This window comes from Procambarus clarkii, chromosome 32, assembly GCF_040958095.1.
Source record: "Procambarus clarkii isolate CNS0578487 chromosome 32, FALCON_Pclarkii_2.0, whole genome shotgun sequence".
In the NCBI taxonomy this organism is placed as follows: domain Eukaryota; kingdom Metazoa; phylum Arthropoda; class Malacostraca; order Decapoda; family Cambaridae; genus Procambarus; species Procambarus clarkii.
Genome location: NC_091181.1, coordinates 31,219,366 through 31,238,676, shown reverse-complemented (window position 1 = coordinate 31,238,676; position 19,311 = coordinate 31,219,366). Strand labels below are relative to the sequence as shown.

Below are 19,311 nucleotides of genomic sequence, written 5' to 3'. Positions count from 1 at the left end.
AGAAGCAGTGGGTTGTGAGGTGCGGGCTGGGGTGGGCCTGGTACAGGCAATGTTTGCTTTATAAATTGCCTCGTCACAGCTTCCCGGATCTCGAAGAGCCACCTGGCGCTCCGCCGTCGACCCACACCTCTCCCATCCCCGCCACCCCTCCCCTCACCTATCCCAGCCTCCCCTCCCAGCCTCCCTCCCCTCTCCCGCACCCTCCCAGTGAGGTTTGGAGGAGGAGGGGGTTGGCATGTAGCGGTGAGTGTGTGAGTTAAAATGTGTCATGGGGAGGGAGATGATACACCAAAATAATTTTCTTATAGTGAATGCCAAACAATAGATTCTCTCTCTCTTCTTTCCTATCGCTTCTCTCTTTGCCATAGCTCGCGCTAACTTGAATTCCTGGACTATTTCATGAACTGATAGTTCTGATAGTATAGCACTCGCTGGTGTCCACAGTGGTTACGTCCTCAACACCCCCAAGCGACAATACCTTAGCGTCAAATAGACAAATAATCAGGAAACTGCACGAAGATGTGGTCATGAAGCGCTGTTTTAACATAGTCACTGCTGCTAATTGGTCAGGAAAGGCAGCGTCCTGTTGCACTCGTACTGATCGTTTGTGTGTGTGTGTGTGTGTGTGTGTGTGTGTGTGTGTGTGTGTGTGTGTGTGTGTGTGTGTGTGTGTGTGTGTGTGTGCGCGCGTGCGTGCGTGCGTGCGTCCGTCCGTATACTTGCTTATTTGGGCTTTCAGAAGCGAGCTTTAGCTCTTAGACCTTCCTAACTACCATTGGCTAATACAATGACTCCTGGCCAATTTCCCTATCATGTCTACTTATAAAATTGAGTGAAGTTAACTTTTACAATATGCTTCTTTGGTTCATTCAATTTTTCCACCATTACGTTAAAATAATTTTTTTTCTAGCATCTGACTGATTCTAAAGGTTGTATCCCATGTCTTATTGTTCTGTTGGTATTCATTGTGGATATTCCCTCGTTTTCCATTGGCAGTCCCCCGAAGTATTTTATATGTCTATCATACCTCTCATGTCCACTTTCCTGGCATCGCCAGGTTTAGTTCTGTCAGTCGTTCTTCATATCCCATCCCTTACAATTCTGGAACGAGCCTTGTTGCAGACTTCTAAAACATTTTCGTGTTTTCCTTGTGATTTTCGTAGATAGGGGCGGGGGGGGGGGGCTCCACAATGGGGAACTCCACAATAGGGGCGCTATACGCTTAAAACTGATATCACTTAAGTCCTGTACAATAATCTAAATGATTCTTTATTTAGGTTCCTGAATGATGATCTATCTTTTGCTAGTGTAGAGTATGCTGCTGATGTTATCCTATTTATATGTGCTTCTGGAGTTAGGCTTAGGGTCCACTCCTAAGTCTTTCTAAGTCTGCAGCTCGTGAAAGTCATCTCGGAGAATCTTACAGTCCTTATCTGTCTCAAATATTTTAGTTTTGCATTGTTCTATACGTAAGTTATTAACATATATATAAGAAATAGTATGGGTCCCAACACCAGCCCTTGAGGTGCTCTGCACGTTACCCTACGGCAGCCTGACTTCTCGCCCCCCTCCCCCCCCTCACGGTCACTCAAGACTCCTCTCTGTCAGGTATTTCCTTACCCCATGTCAGTACTCATCCACTTACTCCCAACTTGCCCCTCAAGTTTATGTAGTAATCTCTTGAGGTACTGTGTCAAGGGCTTTTTGGCAGTCCAGAAACATGCAATCTGCCCACCCTTCTCTGTCCTGTCCTTATTTTCGTTACCTTATCATAAGGTTGGGTAGGCATGATTTTTCTTCCTCCTAAATCCATGTTAATGTTTATTTACATATCTAATTCTCTCTAGTGTGTAACTTGTCTTATTATTCATTTAAATAGTTTACAGGGGGATGCTTGCCAGTGATACTGGTCTGTAGTTAAGTGCCTCTTCTCTCTCCTCTTCATTGTAAAATTGTACCACATTTGCATTCTTATGGCAGCCGGACAATTTTCCATTTTGTAATTGAATCATTAGTTATGCTGAGGGCCTGTCCTGCATGTTTTAACAGCTATGGTGATGCATTGTCTGGTCCCATAGCTTTACTTGCACCTATTGAAGCTAGTTATTTCCTTACTTCCTTCCTTGGCTGTAATCTCGATATTTGCGTCTCTCAATCTAAGGTTACTTCCTCTTCTAGCGCCGGGAGCTGTTCTGTCTGGCGTGAACACTCCATGGAAACTGGTATTTAATTCCTCATAAATTCCCTTACGTGCGTGTGCCTCCACACTGTGTACTTGTTTGTGCGCACAGAAGGAACGAGAAGGGTTGGTTGTTAGTTTGCTAGACAAAAGAAACGTATATCATACTGTATGTCAAGTATTTTCAGTCACTGCGTAGGCGTTCAATTATTACGTCTCCTGGTTGGAAAAAGCTGACTTAATGAGCGTGTGTGTGTGTGTGTGATATGCAGCATGGTGTGTTTCGAAGAATGTGCTCCGTGGCATCCTCTCAGGGTCAGTACAAGCTGACAAAGTGCTCGTCATTGTGCTGAAGTTCCACTATAATTGCTTACCTAGTTGGCCAGCGTGAGAAGCGTATCTGAATCTGCGTTGGTTGTATCCAGTGAGTCTGGTTGACAACACGCCTGTTTCGTCCTCCCCACCCTCCCTTCCCCCACCAGCCCTGGGGGAGGTGGGGGTGTTTTGGTCATCAAGTGGAGGCATGCTGGCCAAGGTCCCGCCTCCCCCACTGCTGCTCTGCCTCACCTCTCTAGGAATTTACAACCCCCCTCCCCCCCTTTTCTCTTCATTGGCTTGTGTCATCGTCGGCTTGGGTGTGGTCGCGATGATCTGTGGCTTCCTTTACACCCTCCTTTAGCGCGTGCTGCGGGTTGATAAGCGGCGAAGAGGGATGCCATGAGTACAGTTTGAAAAATCATCACAAGTCCATGTGACTGCCTGTGAGTAAATAATGATAGTTATGTAGGCCTGCACCGAAGTCATCAGCAGACGTGTGGATTTGTGATACAAAGGCAACATATTTTCATATTTATTCCGCTAGTGTCTGAATTAATCAGTATTATTATTATTATTATTATTGTCGTTCTGAATCCATAATTCGTTTACAAATTGTTAAATAGCGAGATAGTGACAAGTAATGACTGACCTGAGCACGACTGATGAAGAACTAAGTTATCTGGGGAAGTGGGTTGTAGGTAGTGGTGACGACTGATGGCGATGCTAGCAAGCCTTGGAGGATTCTGATTAGTGGAGATAGCGCAGATAAACGCATGATAAGTTAGTTGTGTGTGACCCGGACGCTGTCTAAACACTCCACCACCAGTAGATGATAGTGGTAGAGTTTGGTGGTATTCGTGGACGTTAGTGGTAACATGTATTCTGACCGACTTTAGTGGTGTTGGCGTCATGTTTGGTGGAGGTGACGGCAACTTTTGCTAACGGGATGTTCTAGCTACCACATCCTCTAAAGTAATCTGGGTTCTCTCTTATTTATAATATTCATATAATTGAGTATTTTAAAACGATAATACTCGCAGCATCATCCGTGTATTGCCATTCTCCACAAGCAACGCTCTGGAACATCATGATAGTAAAATTTACCATGATGGCTCTACTACGTATTGTCATTATTTCTGCCTCCACGGGAATGTTGATGGCCGCCGACGAAGACTACACTTTTACCTTTGTCCACGTAAGAGTCATTCTTGACTAGTTAAGCGTTAGTTAAGCCCGGCCCCATGTTGTACTAAGAATGGACGCGTTGACTAGGCTGTCACTAGGGGGTATGATAGTGACAGCCTACTCACTAACCCCTGATAGCAATATCAGTGGCCTAATCCATGACTCAATTCATCCATGGACATTTGTCATTTTAAAGTTTACTGCTGCAAGATTTGATTTTTTTTAACCGGTAAAATATAGCTTGCAATCATCTTGCCTTGCTTCTTTAATTCACTGACGTCAACTCTAAAGTGCCGTTTCCAGTAACCTATTTGTTATTAGTATATTGTTTACTTCATACTGTTTGGTTCAAGATACTTGTCTCCTCAGCTGCCACATTGTCTACAGTCTGTCGCTTTGTAATAACTGACTACATTCATTATATTACTTTTATTTCAGGGAAATCATTTGTCCTCTCCTATCCTAAGGCTAAAGACATAACGACTGATTTCTCTCGTTTTCCACTCATCCTCGAGGGGGGGGGGAACGGTGTTAACTTCTCTGCTTCTAATGATTTATAATTACTTAATCATCAGTTTTCACATGTTGCAAATCAGCTTGCACAGACTCGAAATCCTTGTTCTTTTAGTGTTCACAAACCTCTCGCCTTATTTTGCTGCCTCTTTTCTTTACGTTAGGATCTTCTGGTGGCAACCTTATCTTTGTATCTTGTAGTGTTAGTGTGTGTCGCTCTCAATGAACTTCCTGTGTGCTATACACTCCATTTCCCACGTTTAAACAACTTCCTTCGGAAATGTGATGAACTCTCATCTAGAAACTGATTTCTGTGGTCTATTGCAAACAAATTCTCAGAGAACTTGTCTCTTTTGTGCTTATAGGTACTTCATACATTGCAACCGTTTCTGCAACTTCCCCCCTCCCCCATTTTAACAGGAATGATTAGAGACTACCTAAGCTACCCCCTTCCTGTTAGGCCTGTGATCAGTCGTAAGCCTCGCACCAATGCAGCGTATGGTCTACAGTCTAAATGGTGTACTTCATGTGCTAAGCCTACATTTGTACCTAGGAACTTGCACCTATATTGGCTCGCCTGTTTAGCACTATACTTTAGCTATCTCAAATTTATCCCTTCTTGAAGAGATGTAATTCAACGTGACCGCTATAATCCTTCCATCACAAAAGTATTTAAATATATCGTTCATGGTTTCCCCGGGACCTTGAATACCCAGACCTATATACAGATCTGTTAAGGTTCTGCAAGACCGTTCTGCTGCTGGTGTAGCCTAGGCACCTGGCTAATGTTTGATCAGTCTAGTCTGGGAAACTTATCTGGGGCCCTTCATTAGTGTCCCGGGCTCTACGAGCACTTGATAATTGTTTTGGAAGCATCGCTTCTCACCAACTGTTTAGTCTCCCGCCCCCAAACAAAAATCTTGAAATTATCTTTGGTTCAGAAGTTAATTCACTTTTAGGTAACTTCATCTTTCTAGTCTTGCATTGCTCTCACGTCTGGTCGGCTCTTCCACCATACCATAACTGTTGATGCAGTTCAAAGGAGAGCTGATGTCTCATCAATTTACCGAACTTGGCATATAATGCAGTCATTGGTCTCCCACAGAAAATGTAAGTTACATCGTTGACCGCTTTTACTCTGATGAAAATTGTATACCCCTCCCAGGGGGTACTCTTGCTAATCCAAGAATAGAACGCATGTTCTCTCATTTTCCCATTCCACTGCAATTTTCTGGAATTATGCTCTTTCCTTCCTCCAGCTTGTTGCAGCCACTTTCACATTATCACAAAATATTTTAGCTTGAGGTTTGCAGTATCTTGTACCTGTATAGTGCGTGCGGGTTATTGGTGGCTAATCATCGTACTGAATGAATGTCACAGTCTTGACAGCTTTTTGTATTACATAAACACACCTGCATTATTGCTGCTACTATGAGGTCTTAAACTATATATATACAGTATGTCGGGAAATAGTTATGTGATAAAATCCCAATTTCGACGAATGATTGGTAATAGAGGCATGTGATCTGTAGCCTGTTCAGGCAAATTTTGAATAGGTTTTCAGTATATCCTGAAGAACACAAGATTGGGTAAAGTAATTGCAAAATTCCAGCGTCCTCGTGCTAATAGGTTTGAAGGGTCTAATGAGTGGACATTCGATAATATAGATATCATAATCCAGTTCTTTCTCACAGAATTTACACTTAAAGTACTACAGGTTAAGAGCTTCGGCACCTGTAGCCACCTGCCACAGGTAGCCCAAACCTGACCAAGACAATCACTGGTGCTTTGTCTGCTAGAGTAAGTGAACTTGTTCAATATTGCCTCATATTCAATTGGTATGTCCAATTTGTTCAACCTGTCCTCAGGGAGAAAATTGCCTGGAGGTAATGTATTCAAAATCACTATGTAATTAGTGCTATTATCTACTCTCTATACATGATCATGTTAGGTTAAGGTTTGGTTAGGGTAGGTTTCATTATGTTTGGTTTTTGTGCTATTCATATGCGTGTGTCAAATGTGAACAAATCATAATTGTGTATGCTAGTGCTTGCCTGTGTTTGATTTCTTTATCAGACCTGAATGTTTGAAGCAAAATAGTTTTAACAAAGATGGGGGAAACTGGGTCTAGTTCAGCTTCGCCGTTGTTGCATGTTAATTTGTCAGTCATCGTGACTGACAACGTATATTTGTCTTACGGAATTCATACAGAAATGATTCTGAACAGGTTATGTAAGATTGGTGTTATGAGTTTCTAGCTGTCTATCTTGATGTTTTAGTTACTTGAAGTGGAGAATTTTGAGAATTACCAAACCTTACTCCTGCTCATGTGTTTTAGTAAACAGGTTTACATAAACAGTTAGTTCTGTTTGTGTTAAGACTCCAGCCAGTTTAGCCTGACATCGATGGTCTGTGTGCAGGTATTTATATATAGCGTACATATATAGCAACAGCCTAGTGGACCAAACTCTCACAAGTCAAGCCAGGCCTCGGGCCGGGCTTGGGGAGTAGAAGAACTCCCAGAACCCCATCAACCAGGTATCAACTAGGTACAGGCTGCTGTAGTGCGTCCTGTTGACAGTTGGACTGCGCCGTCAGGGTAAAAATAATACTGGAGACATTAGGTTTTTGTTAGAATGTGCCATTGTTTACAGTGTAACTGTTCTTGGAAAGATTTGTCACGCTAAAAGCCTCGTTTAGTGTACACACTCCGGACTCATCACGATGGTGTTACACTCCTACTGTACACAGGGAGTGTGACAAAAACGTGGTTACAAAAGCTTTATATACAGCGTAAGGACATGTTAGTTGTTAATGATGTTGCGTATGTCACTTCTGCCATAACACTGATAATGTGTTTAACAAGTGGGGGGAGGGGGTATAAGTTGTCTATGTTGTGGTGGCGTCTCATTATTTTCTTATATGCAAAATGTCTTAAAATTAATATTGATCTGGCGTTGAAGACATTGTTGCCACCTCTGTGAACCCATTGTGTGTGGCTAGTGACGCAGTCACCGGCAGAAAACGTGCCTTCACAGGCTGTTCCAGAGACTTGGTGCCATCATCACGACACACCTGTAGGTATACAACACTGCTACACCCTTGGCCTCCCTCGTTACAGCTCATCTGACCTACATTATTATGCATCCGTCTCCCACACTAACCTCTACCCCATATCATATGTATAGCGTTATAATGCGTGCCGGGATCAAGCTATTGGATGGCGAATTTCGTTGCCAATACACGGGCGGTGGAGAGTTCCGGGTGTGGAGGACAGCGCAGTATTTTCCACTCTCTCCCACCCGGCTAATGAGTCCATTCCACCAGCTTGCCACATACTTGCGCGCAACACGCCATCTACTCGTTTTCAGTAAATACTGTAATTTAATTTTATATATCGATCAGTAACTGCAGTAGTAGCATGAGGAACAGTATTGGTGGATTAGTTTGAGAGCGGGGATTTGGTGTCATGGTGTTTATGTAATGTGACGTGTCGTGCTGCCAGACGCATGTCGAGCCATCCAGGATGAATACTGCTGTATCTTGCCTATGGCAGAGTTCATCGCGTTCACCAATTGAATTTGCTATTTACAAATGTGGGTTGTATAAGTACGTCATGTGTCGATTGGGCTCGTGGTGTTGTTTACGTGAATATCTGAACACGTAAGTTTGAATGCCTGGATGTTTTTCTTGGCAGAGTTGAGAAATCGCGAGTCTTGCCGAGTCACTGTTCGTAGACCAGTAGCTTCTCTTAATAGTATTTTGTTACTGTGCAGGATGGAAGGCTGCAATATATCGTGACCACAGCGTCCTTCCCCCTGCAGCTGAGTGCAGGTTCCCAGCAGCACGCATCTTCGCCCACCAGGACACGATGCTTTCTGCCTCCTCGTGTGTAATATATCGCAAGAAAGTCAGGAGGCTATGAAGAGGCGGCAGCGTACACTGTGCTTGCACCATGGTTGTGGCTAATCTTTTTTTATGTCTTGTAACGATGCAAGTCTCTTCCTCCCCCAACCCCTCCCTCCTTTTCCTCTTGACTTTCGCTGGATACTCCATAAGCGTCGTCTGTTGATGGGCTGGCAACTGGACATGGTTGGAACCATCCTTATATAAATTTGTTAGTACGTTTTACAACAAAATATAGTCCCGTTGAGCATAAAATTTTGAACAAGTAAACAAAGTTATCAAACTAAAGGAAGCTAATGGAGGCACGTGCGAGGGAGTCCTTAGCAGCTCCACTTCACGACATATCCTTTCCAGCAGTAGAAAACCTGGTTATACAGTGTAAAACGAAGCTGAGGGGTGTCTGCTTTATTGATTTGTTTTCAGGTCGTTAATATTCTGTCAACGGTTCGTATTTTTAGAAGAATAATTTCATCACGCGCGCGCGTGTGGACGTCATAATACCAATTTATATTTGTCCTGTCCGGTTATAGTTTCAGAGGTGATGATTATGTGCGGTGGGGATGAACAGTGCCCAAGACCTCAGAAAAGTATATAATGTACATCATTGCTGCTATTTTTTTTTATTTGTGTGTGTGTGTGTGTATATATATATATATATATATATATATATATATATATATATATATATATATATATATATATATATATATATATATATATACACACACACACACACACACACACACAAATAAAAAAAATAGCAGTGGCATCAGGGTGAAAGAAACTCTGCCCATCGTATATCGCCGGCGCCTGGGATCGAACCCGGGACCACAGGATCACGCGTCCAGTGTACTGTCCGCTCAGCCACCGGCTCCCAAAGGGGAGGGGTAATACCTGGATTTTTTTTTTTTTTTGGCCAGTACTCTTAATAGTACTGCAACGTTTGTTTTTATTTCTTGTTCACCTGACATTTGAGTTGCATAACCAACACCTCGTGATGGCACACTCGCCCCGCTTTTTGCCAGCGATTTTCCTCCGACAGTAATTGGGGCCTTTTTTTTTAACACAGTTGTAAACCGATTGACGGGTCGTGTTCCAGCGAAAACAGGAGCTAAGGCGGCTAACGAGGGCCACAAATTTATCCACTTGTGTATATTAAAAATAAAATATGTTTGGCTAGTGGCAGACAGAAATAACGGGGGGTGGTTCTCGTCAAGCGGTGTAGCAAGCGACCATCTGTTAACAGGAATGAGTAACGGTAAGATATGAACGGTAGCCGGCTTGGCCCATGTTGCGGTAACATCGCCATAGGATGTAGCCATTTCTTGCCTGCACATGGGGGTGCTTAATAAAGAAAATGAAGGGAAAAATAGTGCGTATAGGTGCCTGTGATGGAGGCTGGTGATAGTGTTTAGACCTGATAACTGTTACTGAAACATTGCCATATTGACGATTTGCTATGGATAATAGACTGTAGGTGGTGTTCTTAATAGTGGCGGGTGGTTATAATAGTGGGTGGTGTATAATAGTGGGTGGTGGTGGTGTTGGCGGGGCGCCCCTCTCTATCTCACCCCCCCCCCCCCCCCCTCACTCTCACTCTCTCCAGCATACCCGACCCTCACAACCAGGATATGGCCGCCGCCACCAAACATTCTCCTGCTCCCCTTCCATCCTAGATCCACCGCCTCCCCCCACCCTTCTCTACTAGCGTATCTCTACCACCCTCGTCAACTAGCATCCCCTCACTAGCCACTCAAACTTTGCACCCCCCTACGCTTCTAATCCAATTGCACCCCCTCCTTGTTCCCCACACCCCACTTCCAATCCTGGGCCTCCTTCCCCCCCTCATCCTACCCCTTGAATTATCTCTAGTGAGTAGCCTGCTACAGCATCCGATCTAGAATTATACTGTAGTTAAGTGTTTAAGTAATTATCAAAAGAAGGCACCAAACCGGGAAGGTTAAATATCACCGCTGAAGGGTGAGTATCGAGCAGCGTCACTCATACTATGTGAACATGCTGGCATCGCAGTATGTGCAACATCCCCCCCCCTCCCTCCCAAATAGGAAGACCTGCTATTATAACTCGTACTATACTTCCCATTTCCAAACTTTTCCCTTCGTCTATGCCTCTTCATCCTCCTTACTTCCCCTGCCCCAAACAACAACAAAAATGTACCCCGACACAACTGGGACTCGCTCAACTGTCTCAAGTGAACAGGGCGTCAATGTTGTTTACAGGGACATTCATGTGCGCTCTACTTTAGTATTATTTTGTTTATCAGTTTGGAACACATACACATTTTATTCCTCGTTTTATATATAATGTTATATTTTAGAATTAGAGGGTGCATGAGGTTCAAACCCCTCATGAATTTTAGGGTGTTTGAGAGAAGGCAGACGATAGCGTTGCACTAGTGCTGGTGGCTGGGCGGACCTCATGGTGCACTCAGTATAGATAAGATTCAGTTGAATACGTGTGAGTGAGGCTACGCAACCTGCCATGTGTTTTGGCTATTACCACCATGGTGGTGGAAGACGGATGCGGTGTGGCGTGGCGCCGTCCTCCGCCCAGATAGAGAGGCCCCTTGAACACCACCGCTGGCGAGGGAAAGTCTACATCCGCTTTCTATGTCGTGTCACTGCAGTTATGTACCGTAGCGGCAGGTGGTAGAAGGGCTGGTTTACCTGGCGCAGGGGAAGGGGGGGTTAGGTCCCTGGTGAGGCAGTGTGGCTCACATGTTTGCTGTGGTACAGCAGCTGCTGAGTCCAGACTGCCTCTCCCCCACCCCTCTCTCTCTTGGCCTCACCCCCCCTCCCCTCTCTCACACACGCACACATGATTTGGCATACCCTATGTTTGATTGGCCTATCCACCTTACCCTTATCGTATCACCCGATCCCTTACCCTATGTTTAATTGCCCCCATACTCCTTCAACCCTTTAACGTGTGTATTAACCTAGAATTGTACCTCATTATTTACCTGAAGATGGTCCAAAGCGCAACGATACGTTACAGCAAATATATCCTTCAATTATTTCAGGTGTTTCTTTACCATGAATTTTGGTAACTTGATTGCACTTCTCATATATAATGTGTAATTACCTAAGTGTAGTTACAGGATGAAAGCTACGCTTGTGGTGTCCTGTCTTCGTAAATGGTTGTCGTATAAGTATCTTCACATAACCAAAATTATAATTCAAGCGTACAATGCTTAATAAAAAATTATTTTGTGTAACTGAAATTTCAGATTAATAGAACCTTGGCTAATGTTTTGTTCTTCTTTCAGTCATGGAAACAAGACGACGTTCTCGTGCAGCGGCCTGCGCGTGTGTGTGGACTGGTTCCGTGCCCGCGGACACACCGAGATCACAGTCTTCGTGCCCTCCTGGAGGAAGGAGGCGCCTCGGTGGGACACACCCATCGTGGATCAAGATGTTCTACTGGAACTCGAACGAGAACGTATCTTGGTGTTTACGCCTTCCAGGGTATGTGGCGGCAAACGCATTGTCTCCTACGATGACCGCTACATCCTCAAAGAGGCTGTGACTTCCGGCGGTGTTGTCGTCAGCAACGACAACTATCGTGATCTGGCTGCAGAATCCCAGGCCTTCCGACGGGTAATAGAAGAGAGTTTACTCATGTACTCTTGGGTCAATGGTCGCTTCGTACCTCCTGATGACCCTCTAGGAAGAAGTGGACCCACACTAGATGTCTTCCTACGACGAAGTACTCGAGACAAACAAGCACTATGTCCATATGGTCGTAAATGTACTTATGGTAACAAATGCAAATATATGCACCCAGAGCGAGGTACTGCACCATTGAAGTCTGTGACAGAACGACTGCAAGAACAAGTACAGAAGCACTACCAAAATAAGGCCAAAAGCAGAGACTCATCACCAGGTAATATGTTACACAATTTTTACAGTGTTAGTATTTCACTATGTAGTAACTAGCTGCTTTTATATATTATAAATATAAAATACAAAAATGTCAAAGGTAATGAATTTTCTTATTATTTTGATGCCATCTTAAGACACTTAGTGCTTTCTAACACTCTTACGTATTCATCGTCAGAAGACAGACTGCAAATAACAGTATAACGAGGGAGGGAGGATATGAATATTATAAGAACAGGACGTGAAAATAAGTCATAAGACGGTGAGATCAAACAGAGAATAAAAGCGAGACAATGTATGGCGAGTAAACAAAGGCCCTGTTCATGACAGGTCGAAAACTAAGGAGCAGAAAAAGCATATAAGAGGATGTATAATATATTGAACTATAACAATGGTACAACAGTCTGGAACTTATTCATAATTGAGAAAAGAAAATTATTCATATTTATTGGGACGGAAACGTTAAAGTTATTCTATATTGAATGTGGATGCAAAGGATTACATAAAAAAACTGAGAAATTAGGAACAGACTGATGAATTTAAACTGCCAGTATTGGGAAAACAAGTGATGGTCATCAGAATTGCAATATTTAGAGGACATGAAGAAAATATAATTACAGGACACTCGACCCCCTAACCACATTAACAAAATGTCCAGATAATGTAGGGCAGAGGTGCAAAAACAAAACAACTAAGTTTATACTTGCTAGCTAACAACTAATATTGGCAGTTTATGCAGATGATGAGTCATAATAATGTGGCTAAGGATATGAAGACTAAACCACAGACAAGAAAATGAAGAGACGATGATGTTTCAGTCCATCCTGGACCATTATAAAGTTGATTGTGATGGGAGCGATTGATTGATAAAGATTAAGCCACCCTAAAGGTGGCACGGGCATGAATAGCCCGTAATGGGAGCAAGGGAAGCATGGGGTATTAAGGCAAGAGAGAAGCAAGGAGGCTTCCTCATGGCTTCCCAAGGAGGCTTTCTCCTCCTCACCTCTCTTGCCTTTCTTAAAGCCCGTGCCTCCCTTGCTCCCTAAATTATGGGCTCACCATAGCCTGTGCTACTTTGAACTTTTTTGTTCAGGGCAGAATCCAAAACAATAAGAACCTCGCTCCCATCACAATCTACTTAATAATGGTCCAGGATGAACCAAAACATCATCGTCTTCACATTTTCTTGTGTGTGGTTTAGTCTTCAACTAATAGTTTACACTCGTCAGTGATTTTAGGTATTAAAAATGGATCTAGTTTAAAAAGAGGCTGTGGCAGGTGTTAAGAGTACTGGAACAGTGACCAATGTGGAAAGAATTGGTTAAGCTTCTTTATGACTGGATATGCCTATGTAAATTGGGTGAAATATGAATCTAGGTGTCAGCTGTAAGTAATGCATTTCAATGAGTCCCAGTTGATGTATGGTTGACATAATTAATGTGCAGAAATATTGCAGTAGATTGCCTAGCTGAGTGTTTATGCTGAGAAAGGTGAATGGTTAGAATTGTTCCGCTAGTCCGATGTAAATGTAATCGCATTACATGCATGGGACAAAGTAAGCACAGCCTGTTGAGGTAGTCATAGGGAATTTTTAATAAAAATAGTTTACAGATGAAAAAGAAATGTGGGCTGCAGGCCCACATTTCCATTACAAGCCAGCTGATCTTGTTCAATTGTCTCTCTCATATGGCACTTTGAAATTACTGTACCATATTTCAATTACTAAGTAGCACAGGCTATTACTGTTTTTTTTTCCTATCACAGACGTGGCCACACATTTACAATGCTAACCAGCATATATACATTTTCTTCTGTCCTCTATGGACAGGGTTAGAGATGTGTTAAACATATAGTTCAGGGATTATATGTTTAACAGATCTCAGTTTAATACAGTTAGCTACTCATTGTATAGTTTACCGATAACGTGGATCAGGTTCAATATTTCATGCTAATTCAATGGTTATGCAACCTTCTTTTTTATTGCTACCAAGTTATACTATAATTGAAGTGCACTTTATTTTTTATTCACTCCTCATTGGTTAATGTTTGCCTATACTGTACCATATTAATGATTTGATTTCCTTTTAATATGATTTATTAAGATGAGTATTTAATTGCATCTATTATTTTAAGTTGTCATTTACAGTATAAATATTTTTTCTTTTCAGGCGAAGGTCTCCGTTTGAAGAGTTTATCACTTCCAGTGGGTATTGCAGAATCTGATGTAACCAAAAAACCACTAGCACGTACACAGTCTATAGTGCCATCAGTGTCCCTCACTCTGCCTTCTGCTCTTACTCAAGAGACTCCAACACATGATCTGGGACCCAGCACGTCATCTGCTTCTTCACACTCGCACCACCACCTCATGCCCCCGCACATGGATACACGCCCACTTGATCCACTGCGTTCTTCAACTATGTTTAAGAGTGATTCCTCTCTCTATCATATATATTCCTCCCAGAGCACTCAACCTAGCTATGGAGCATCGACTTGGTGGAAGGATCAAGGAAATGAACTACCAATGAGGGCTATGACTAGCCAACAAGGGGCACCTCCTCAAAGCCCTTCCCAAATGTATGGCTCTCATCTCTCTCTCACAAAACAAATGTCTGATCCAGATCCTGCTGCATCTGATAATCCTCACAGGAAGCTGCAGCGTCAACTTACACTTAATCCAGCATATGATTCTCGCCTGTACAAGATAGTTGGCTTTAGAGAACCAGCTCCAGAGCACTTTCCCCTTGCCGGTTCTGGTCAGCAACAACAGCAGACAACAGGACAGGGTTCTCCAAGTAGAACCATGAATCGTGATAATGAAGCATTAGCCTTCTCTCAAGTGGCAAGTGGCATGACAGGACGTGTCTCTCCTGGATATTCGTCACCATATGGAAGCCGTGAGCAGCTACCAGCAGGGATGCACCCACCTCTTGCCCGTCATTCATCACAAGAGAGTGCCAAGCATATGGTTTCTTTGCCACCTCATTTATATCCCACATATTCCCATCCTCATGTAACACGCTTTGCATCTGCTCCAGACCCAATCTGGGGTGGCCATCAGCAACAGGCATCTCCTGGACCACCACAAATTACACGCTTAAATTCCACATCTGATACAAGGCTAAATGTGTACAGTAGTAGTGACTCACATTTTTTCCCAGATGTTTTTGAAGAGCAGTTGGGACGTTTACCACAATTCCAAACTTTGGGACCTCCGCATAGTGTAAGCCCTGGCCCAAGTGCTCCTTCACCAGGACCAATTGGTTCTAGGCCAATGTCTCCCCAACAAGGTCCGGTTCATCATCACTCGCCAAGTGTGTCTCCACGACAGCAACCAGTGGGATTCTCTTCAAATTTCTCTAATCCTACAAGTCATGAGGATGCTCGTTTACATGTTTTTTATCATCTATCAAACCTATTCCCAGAGGCTCAGGTTAGAGCTGTCTTGGCAATGTATCCAGAAGAAACTGACCCCCAGAAAATATGTAGTTATATTTTGTCTTGTAACCCTGGGCCTGTTGGGTCGCGCCCAATGTCTCCCCAACAGCTATCACAGTCAGGAGTGGGTCACCAGTCTCAGGGTGCCCCAGTGTGTGGATCCTCTCCTCTCTCAGCTGGGTTTTCCAGTTCCCTTCCAACTGCTGCCTCCAGTCATGAGGATGCACGTTTACGTATATTTTATAATTTATCACAATTGTTTCCTGTAGCTCAAGTGCGTGCTGTCTTAGCTAGATATCCTGAGGAAACGGATGCAAAGCAGTTATGTGCCACACTTCTAAGTCATCTAAGTGGCAATCAGTCGTGAAGTTAGCACACTGTAAATAAACTACTGGTGCATATCATCAGGCTCACAACTGCAGCATGTGTGTGTGTGTGTTATAACCAGGATAATGGCAATTCCCAGTTGTGCAGTGTTTACATTCACATTGCTCTTTATTAATGCAAAATAAATATTTGATTTCAGTAAAACTAATTTAAATTCTTAAAATTCATTCCAAGATATTGGTAATATTTATTGTAGTTCAGAGAAGTGTGATAGTTAAATGTACTTAGAAATTTAAACATTGAGTGAGGCTGATAGTATTAATGTAAATATTCAAGTTAGTAATGTAAAATGTTTCAACAAAAAATTGGGATCAGAAAGTGGTTTATATGTGTAGGATTGTATATATTACTCAATGAGCAGGAATATAATTAGAATGACTGTTTTTCAACATTGGCAAGTGAAAGCCATTGTCTTTGTGGTTGCATTTACAAGAGTACATGAATGTTTACCATGCCTGTAGATAATTACTGCTTGTTCAATTTGACAGTAGTATATATATTACTTTGGTACTAGCACTGCTGCGATTGCTACACTTTAGTTCAGGATGACAAGCTTCGGTTATGGTTCTTCTGTTCTTTTAAGTGTAATTGGAGTGTCCCACAGTGTCTTATGGACAGACTGGAGAACGTGGCTGGAGCTCTCTTGCTAAGTTAGTCACTGCAATATATAGGAATGGCGCCCTTTCAGTATGTACAGTATAGTATGAACTATTGTGTTACCAACAACCAGTTTGTTAGCAGGAGGACTCAACAGCCCATGTTAGCGAGTGCCATAAGGTGCCATGGCTTCCAGTCGACCCAGCACCGTTATCGAGTTGGATACACTTTTTTTTTTTTTCCCTGGTGCTATGCTGGCTCAGCTTGAGGCTTGTACCACTAGTTACATGAAACGATTTGCTCAGCATCTAGATACTGATAGTATTCTTAATTAAAGAATTATCAGGGAATCATTTGACATGGAAGAGGAATGATAATGCTATTAGTTGAAAGTTGAACCATAAAGGAAGAGGTTTGTAATTAGTGTTGATAGTTGATGTTTTGGTGAGCCGCAAGACTCTTAGTCATTGAGAGTAATTAATAGGATGAGTGAGTTGGCACAAACCTATCAGGTGGAACAGATTATTTTTGTTATGAAGATAGAATGTTTCTATTATTACATATGAATTTTTTTTATTTTGCTACCCTTTCTCTCTTTTATGCAACGTGTGTGTGTGTAAGGAAGCCACCAGAAAGTGTGATATCTGGCTGTGGTTTGGTTTTGTGATGTTTGATCACCTCAGGTTCACATTTTTGTGAAAGTTATTACTGCAGTACTTTCACTGGTGAGCTTTAATGAGGTTGGTATGTATACAAACCTAGCAGAATCACACTTTCAATGTTGGCTGGAGTGAAGCGCGACATAACAATACTATGTATTGTGGGCTGTACTGGGTGTGTACCCAACCATTGTGTTGCTACATCCATTGCTTCCAATCATCACCAGGTTGAATCATAAGCTACCTTTATTGCTCCTCAGTGTTCATTCTTCCAGTAGTGTGAGTGTGCCAGTAAAGATGGGGTTGCTTATATGTGGCTTCTGTTCAACCTGCCATAATAGGGCTCTGGTGATGAGTGATATGCAATGAGTGTAGCTTGACCGCTGCATAGCGGTAACTGTGTAGCTCATATTGATCTTGAGGGTTTACCACACTTGGACTTAAGTCTTCTCATTTAAGAAGAATTATTTAATGGATATTATTTCCATTACTTAGTATCTGAAGTGCACTAATCCCAAACATTTTATAGTTCTTTTATTTATATTTACATCCATGTTATATAAGGTGGATCAAATTTAAACACTTTTGTCAATTTTTTTTTAATTGTGGAGGTTTTGGTGTCGTTCTTCAAAACTTTGTAAAACAATTAGATTAATCCTTTTTGCAAGTCTAGGAGGTGACCCTCTCTTGGCTTTTCACACTGACCTTCCTACACTCGGAATAAAGAAAAAACCGGCAGTTCTGTATTATTTTACCTTAATTTTATATATTGAAAACTAAAAATGTTAAGCCAGTCAAGCCAGTCCTCAATGACTGGCAATGTCTCTTGAATATGATTATAGATATTCACCAAATAGTGAAAAGTGGCAGATGACAGAACATCTCATAATGAATGTTATTTGAACCTGCCACCGTAGAACTGCAGAGGGTTAAGTCAGACTTGAGTTTAGAAAAAAGAATACAGTGGGTCCTTTTATGAGAGCTGTAGGTGTGTGCTAAATTCAAAAGGGTGGGATTTGAAAGGGATTTATGAGTAAGGAAAGTAAGAGGAAGATAAGTACTGAAGTTAACTGTTGAAAAGTGGAAATCCAGTTCGTTTGCGATCAACACCAGATCTGCCACAACAGAACCATGGAGGTGAAGGATGTCTGGAACAAATTTTCTTCCAGATCCAAGAGCGGGTGTCAGCCATAATGGCGGTAACATAAGATTTCCAACTCACACTTAGCCATACAGATACTGTAGTCCTACGAGCCACTGCACTTGCTCTCTGAAACAAAAACGAATTGGGTGTCTGTTGGCGTTGATGTCTTTTCAGGCTGGATGCTTGCAGCATACAGCCCGAGCAGTCCAAATTCAACAGGGAATGCACTTCCACAAGCCATGGGAGGAATAGAGTAGAGGGCAGCATTGAATAAGATGTCATAAAGAAGGAGGGCTTGAGGGAGAGGCAGGTCAAATAGGTCAGAAAGAATAGTATGGAGACTGAATAGACTCCAGTCAGCCTTTTCAAACCACCACTGAGGGAATGAAAGAAGAGGGCAGAAAGAAAACAAGGTTACGAGGATTGGGAAATGGTCACTTGTGGAGGTCATCAAGGACCCTCCATGTCATAAATAGAGGAGAGGCAAAGAGAAAGATCAAGACAAGAAAGGATGCAAGCGAGTCAACATGAGTAAGTTCACCAGAATTCTGGAGAAATAATGAAGAATAGAGGACAAAAGGCTCAAGAAAGCGGCCTTAGGTATTTGTCAGATCATCGCCCTAGAGGGCTTGCTGACACTTCAAACCACCCATAAGTAGTACAGGCTCCAGAGTCCAACAGGTGTTTAAGATCAGGAAATGAAGGTGAAATATGTGGGAGAGAGATAAATGATACACAGTTTCTTTCGCTTACTTACAAAGTTACAGGCGGCAGAGGAATGAACATTTAACTGAAAAAGTAGTGGAACAAATGGAATATTATTATTTCAAACCAAGAGAGAATTAGAGCTTAGGGGTCCCAACAAAGGCTGGAGGGGGAGAGAGAAAAACAACTGCAGAAGTGACCAGGATGAGCACACCAAGCATTGGCTTCTGGAGACGTACACAAAGCAGTGAAAATTGAGATTGGAAGGTGGAGTTCATGGAAATTGGCATAAAACCACATATATTCCATCGAAGAACAGTCAACAACAGATGAAATGTTAAAATAAAAAGAGAAAACTAAGGCAAAAAACAGTAAATT

General features: G+C 42.5%; 1 protein-coding gene across 2 annotated transcripts in view; it reads left to right on the top strand.

Annotated features, from left to right (window-relative positions):
* The window catches only part of LOC138349546 (probable ribonuclease ZC3H12C), a 31,908-nt gene extending 14,086 nt beyond the window's left edge, over positions 1 to 17,822 (top strand). For both annotated transcript variants that reach the window (XM_069335122.1, XM_069335123.1), the window contains exons 3-4: positions 11,391 to 12,007; positions 14,172 to 17,822. In XM_069335122.1, coding sequence (XP_069191223.1) covers positions 11,391 to 12,007; positions 14,172 to 15,808 — 2,254 coding nt within the window. In that variant the 3' untranslated portion in view covers positions 15,809 to 17,822. The remainder of the gene's footprint in view (positions 1 to 11,390; positions 12,008 to 14,171) is intronic.
* Positions 17,823 to 19,311: the final 1,489 nt, after the last annotated feature.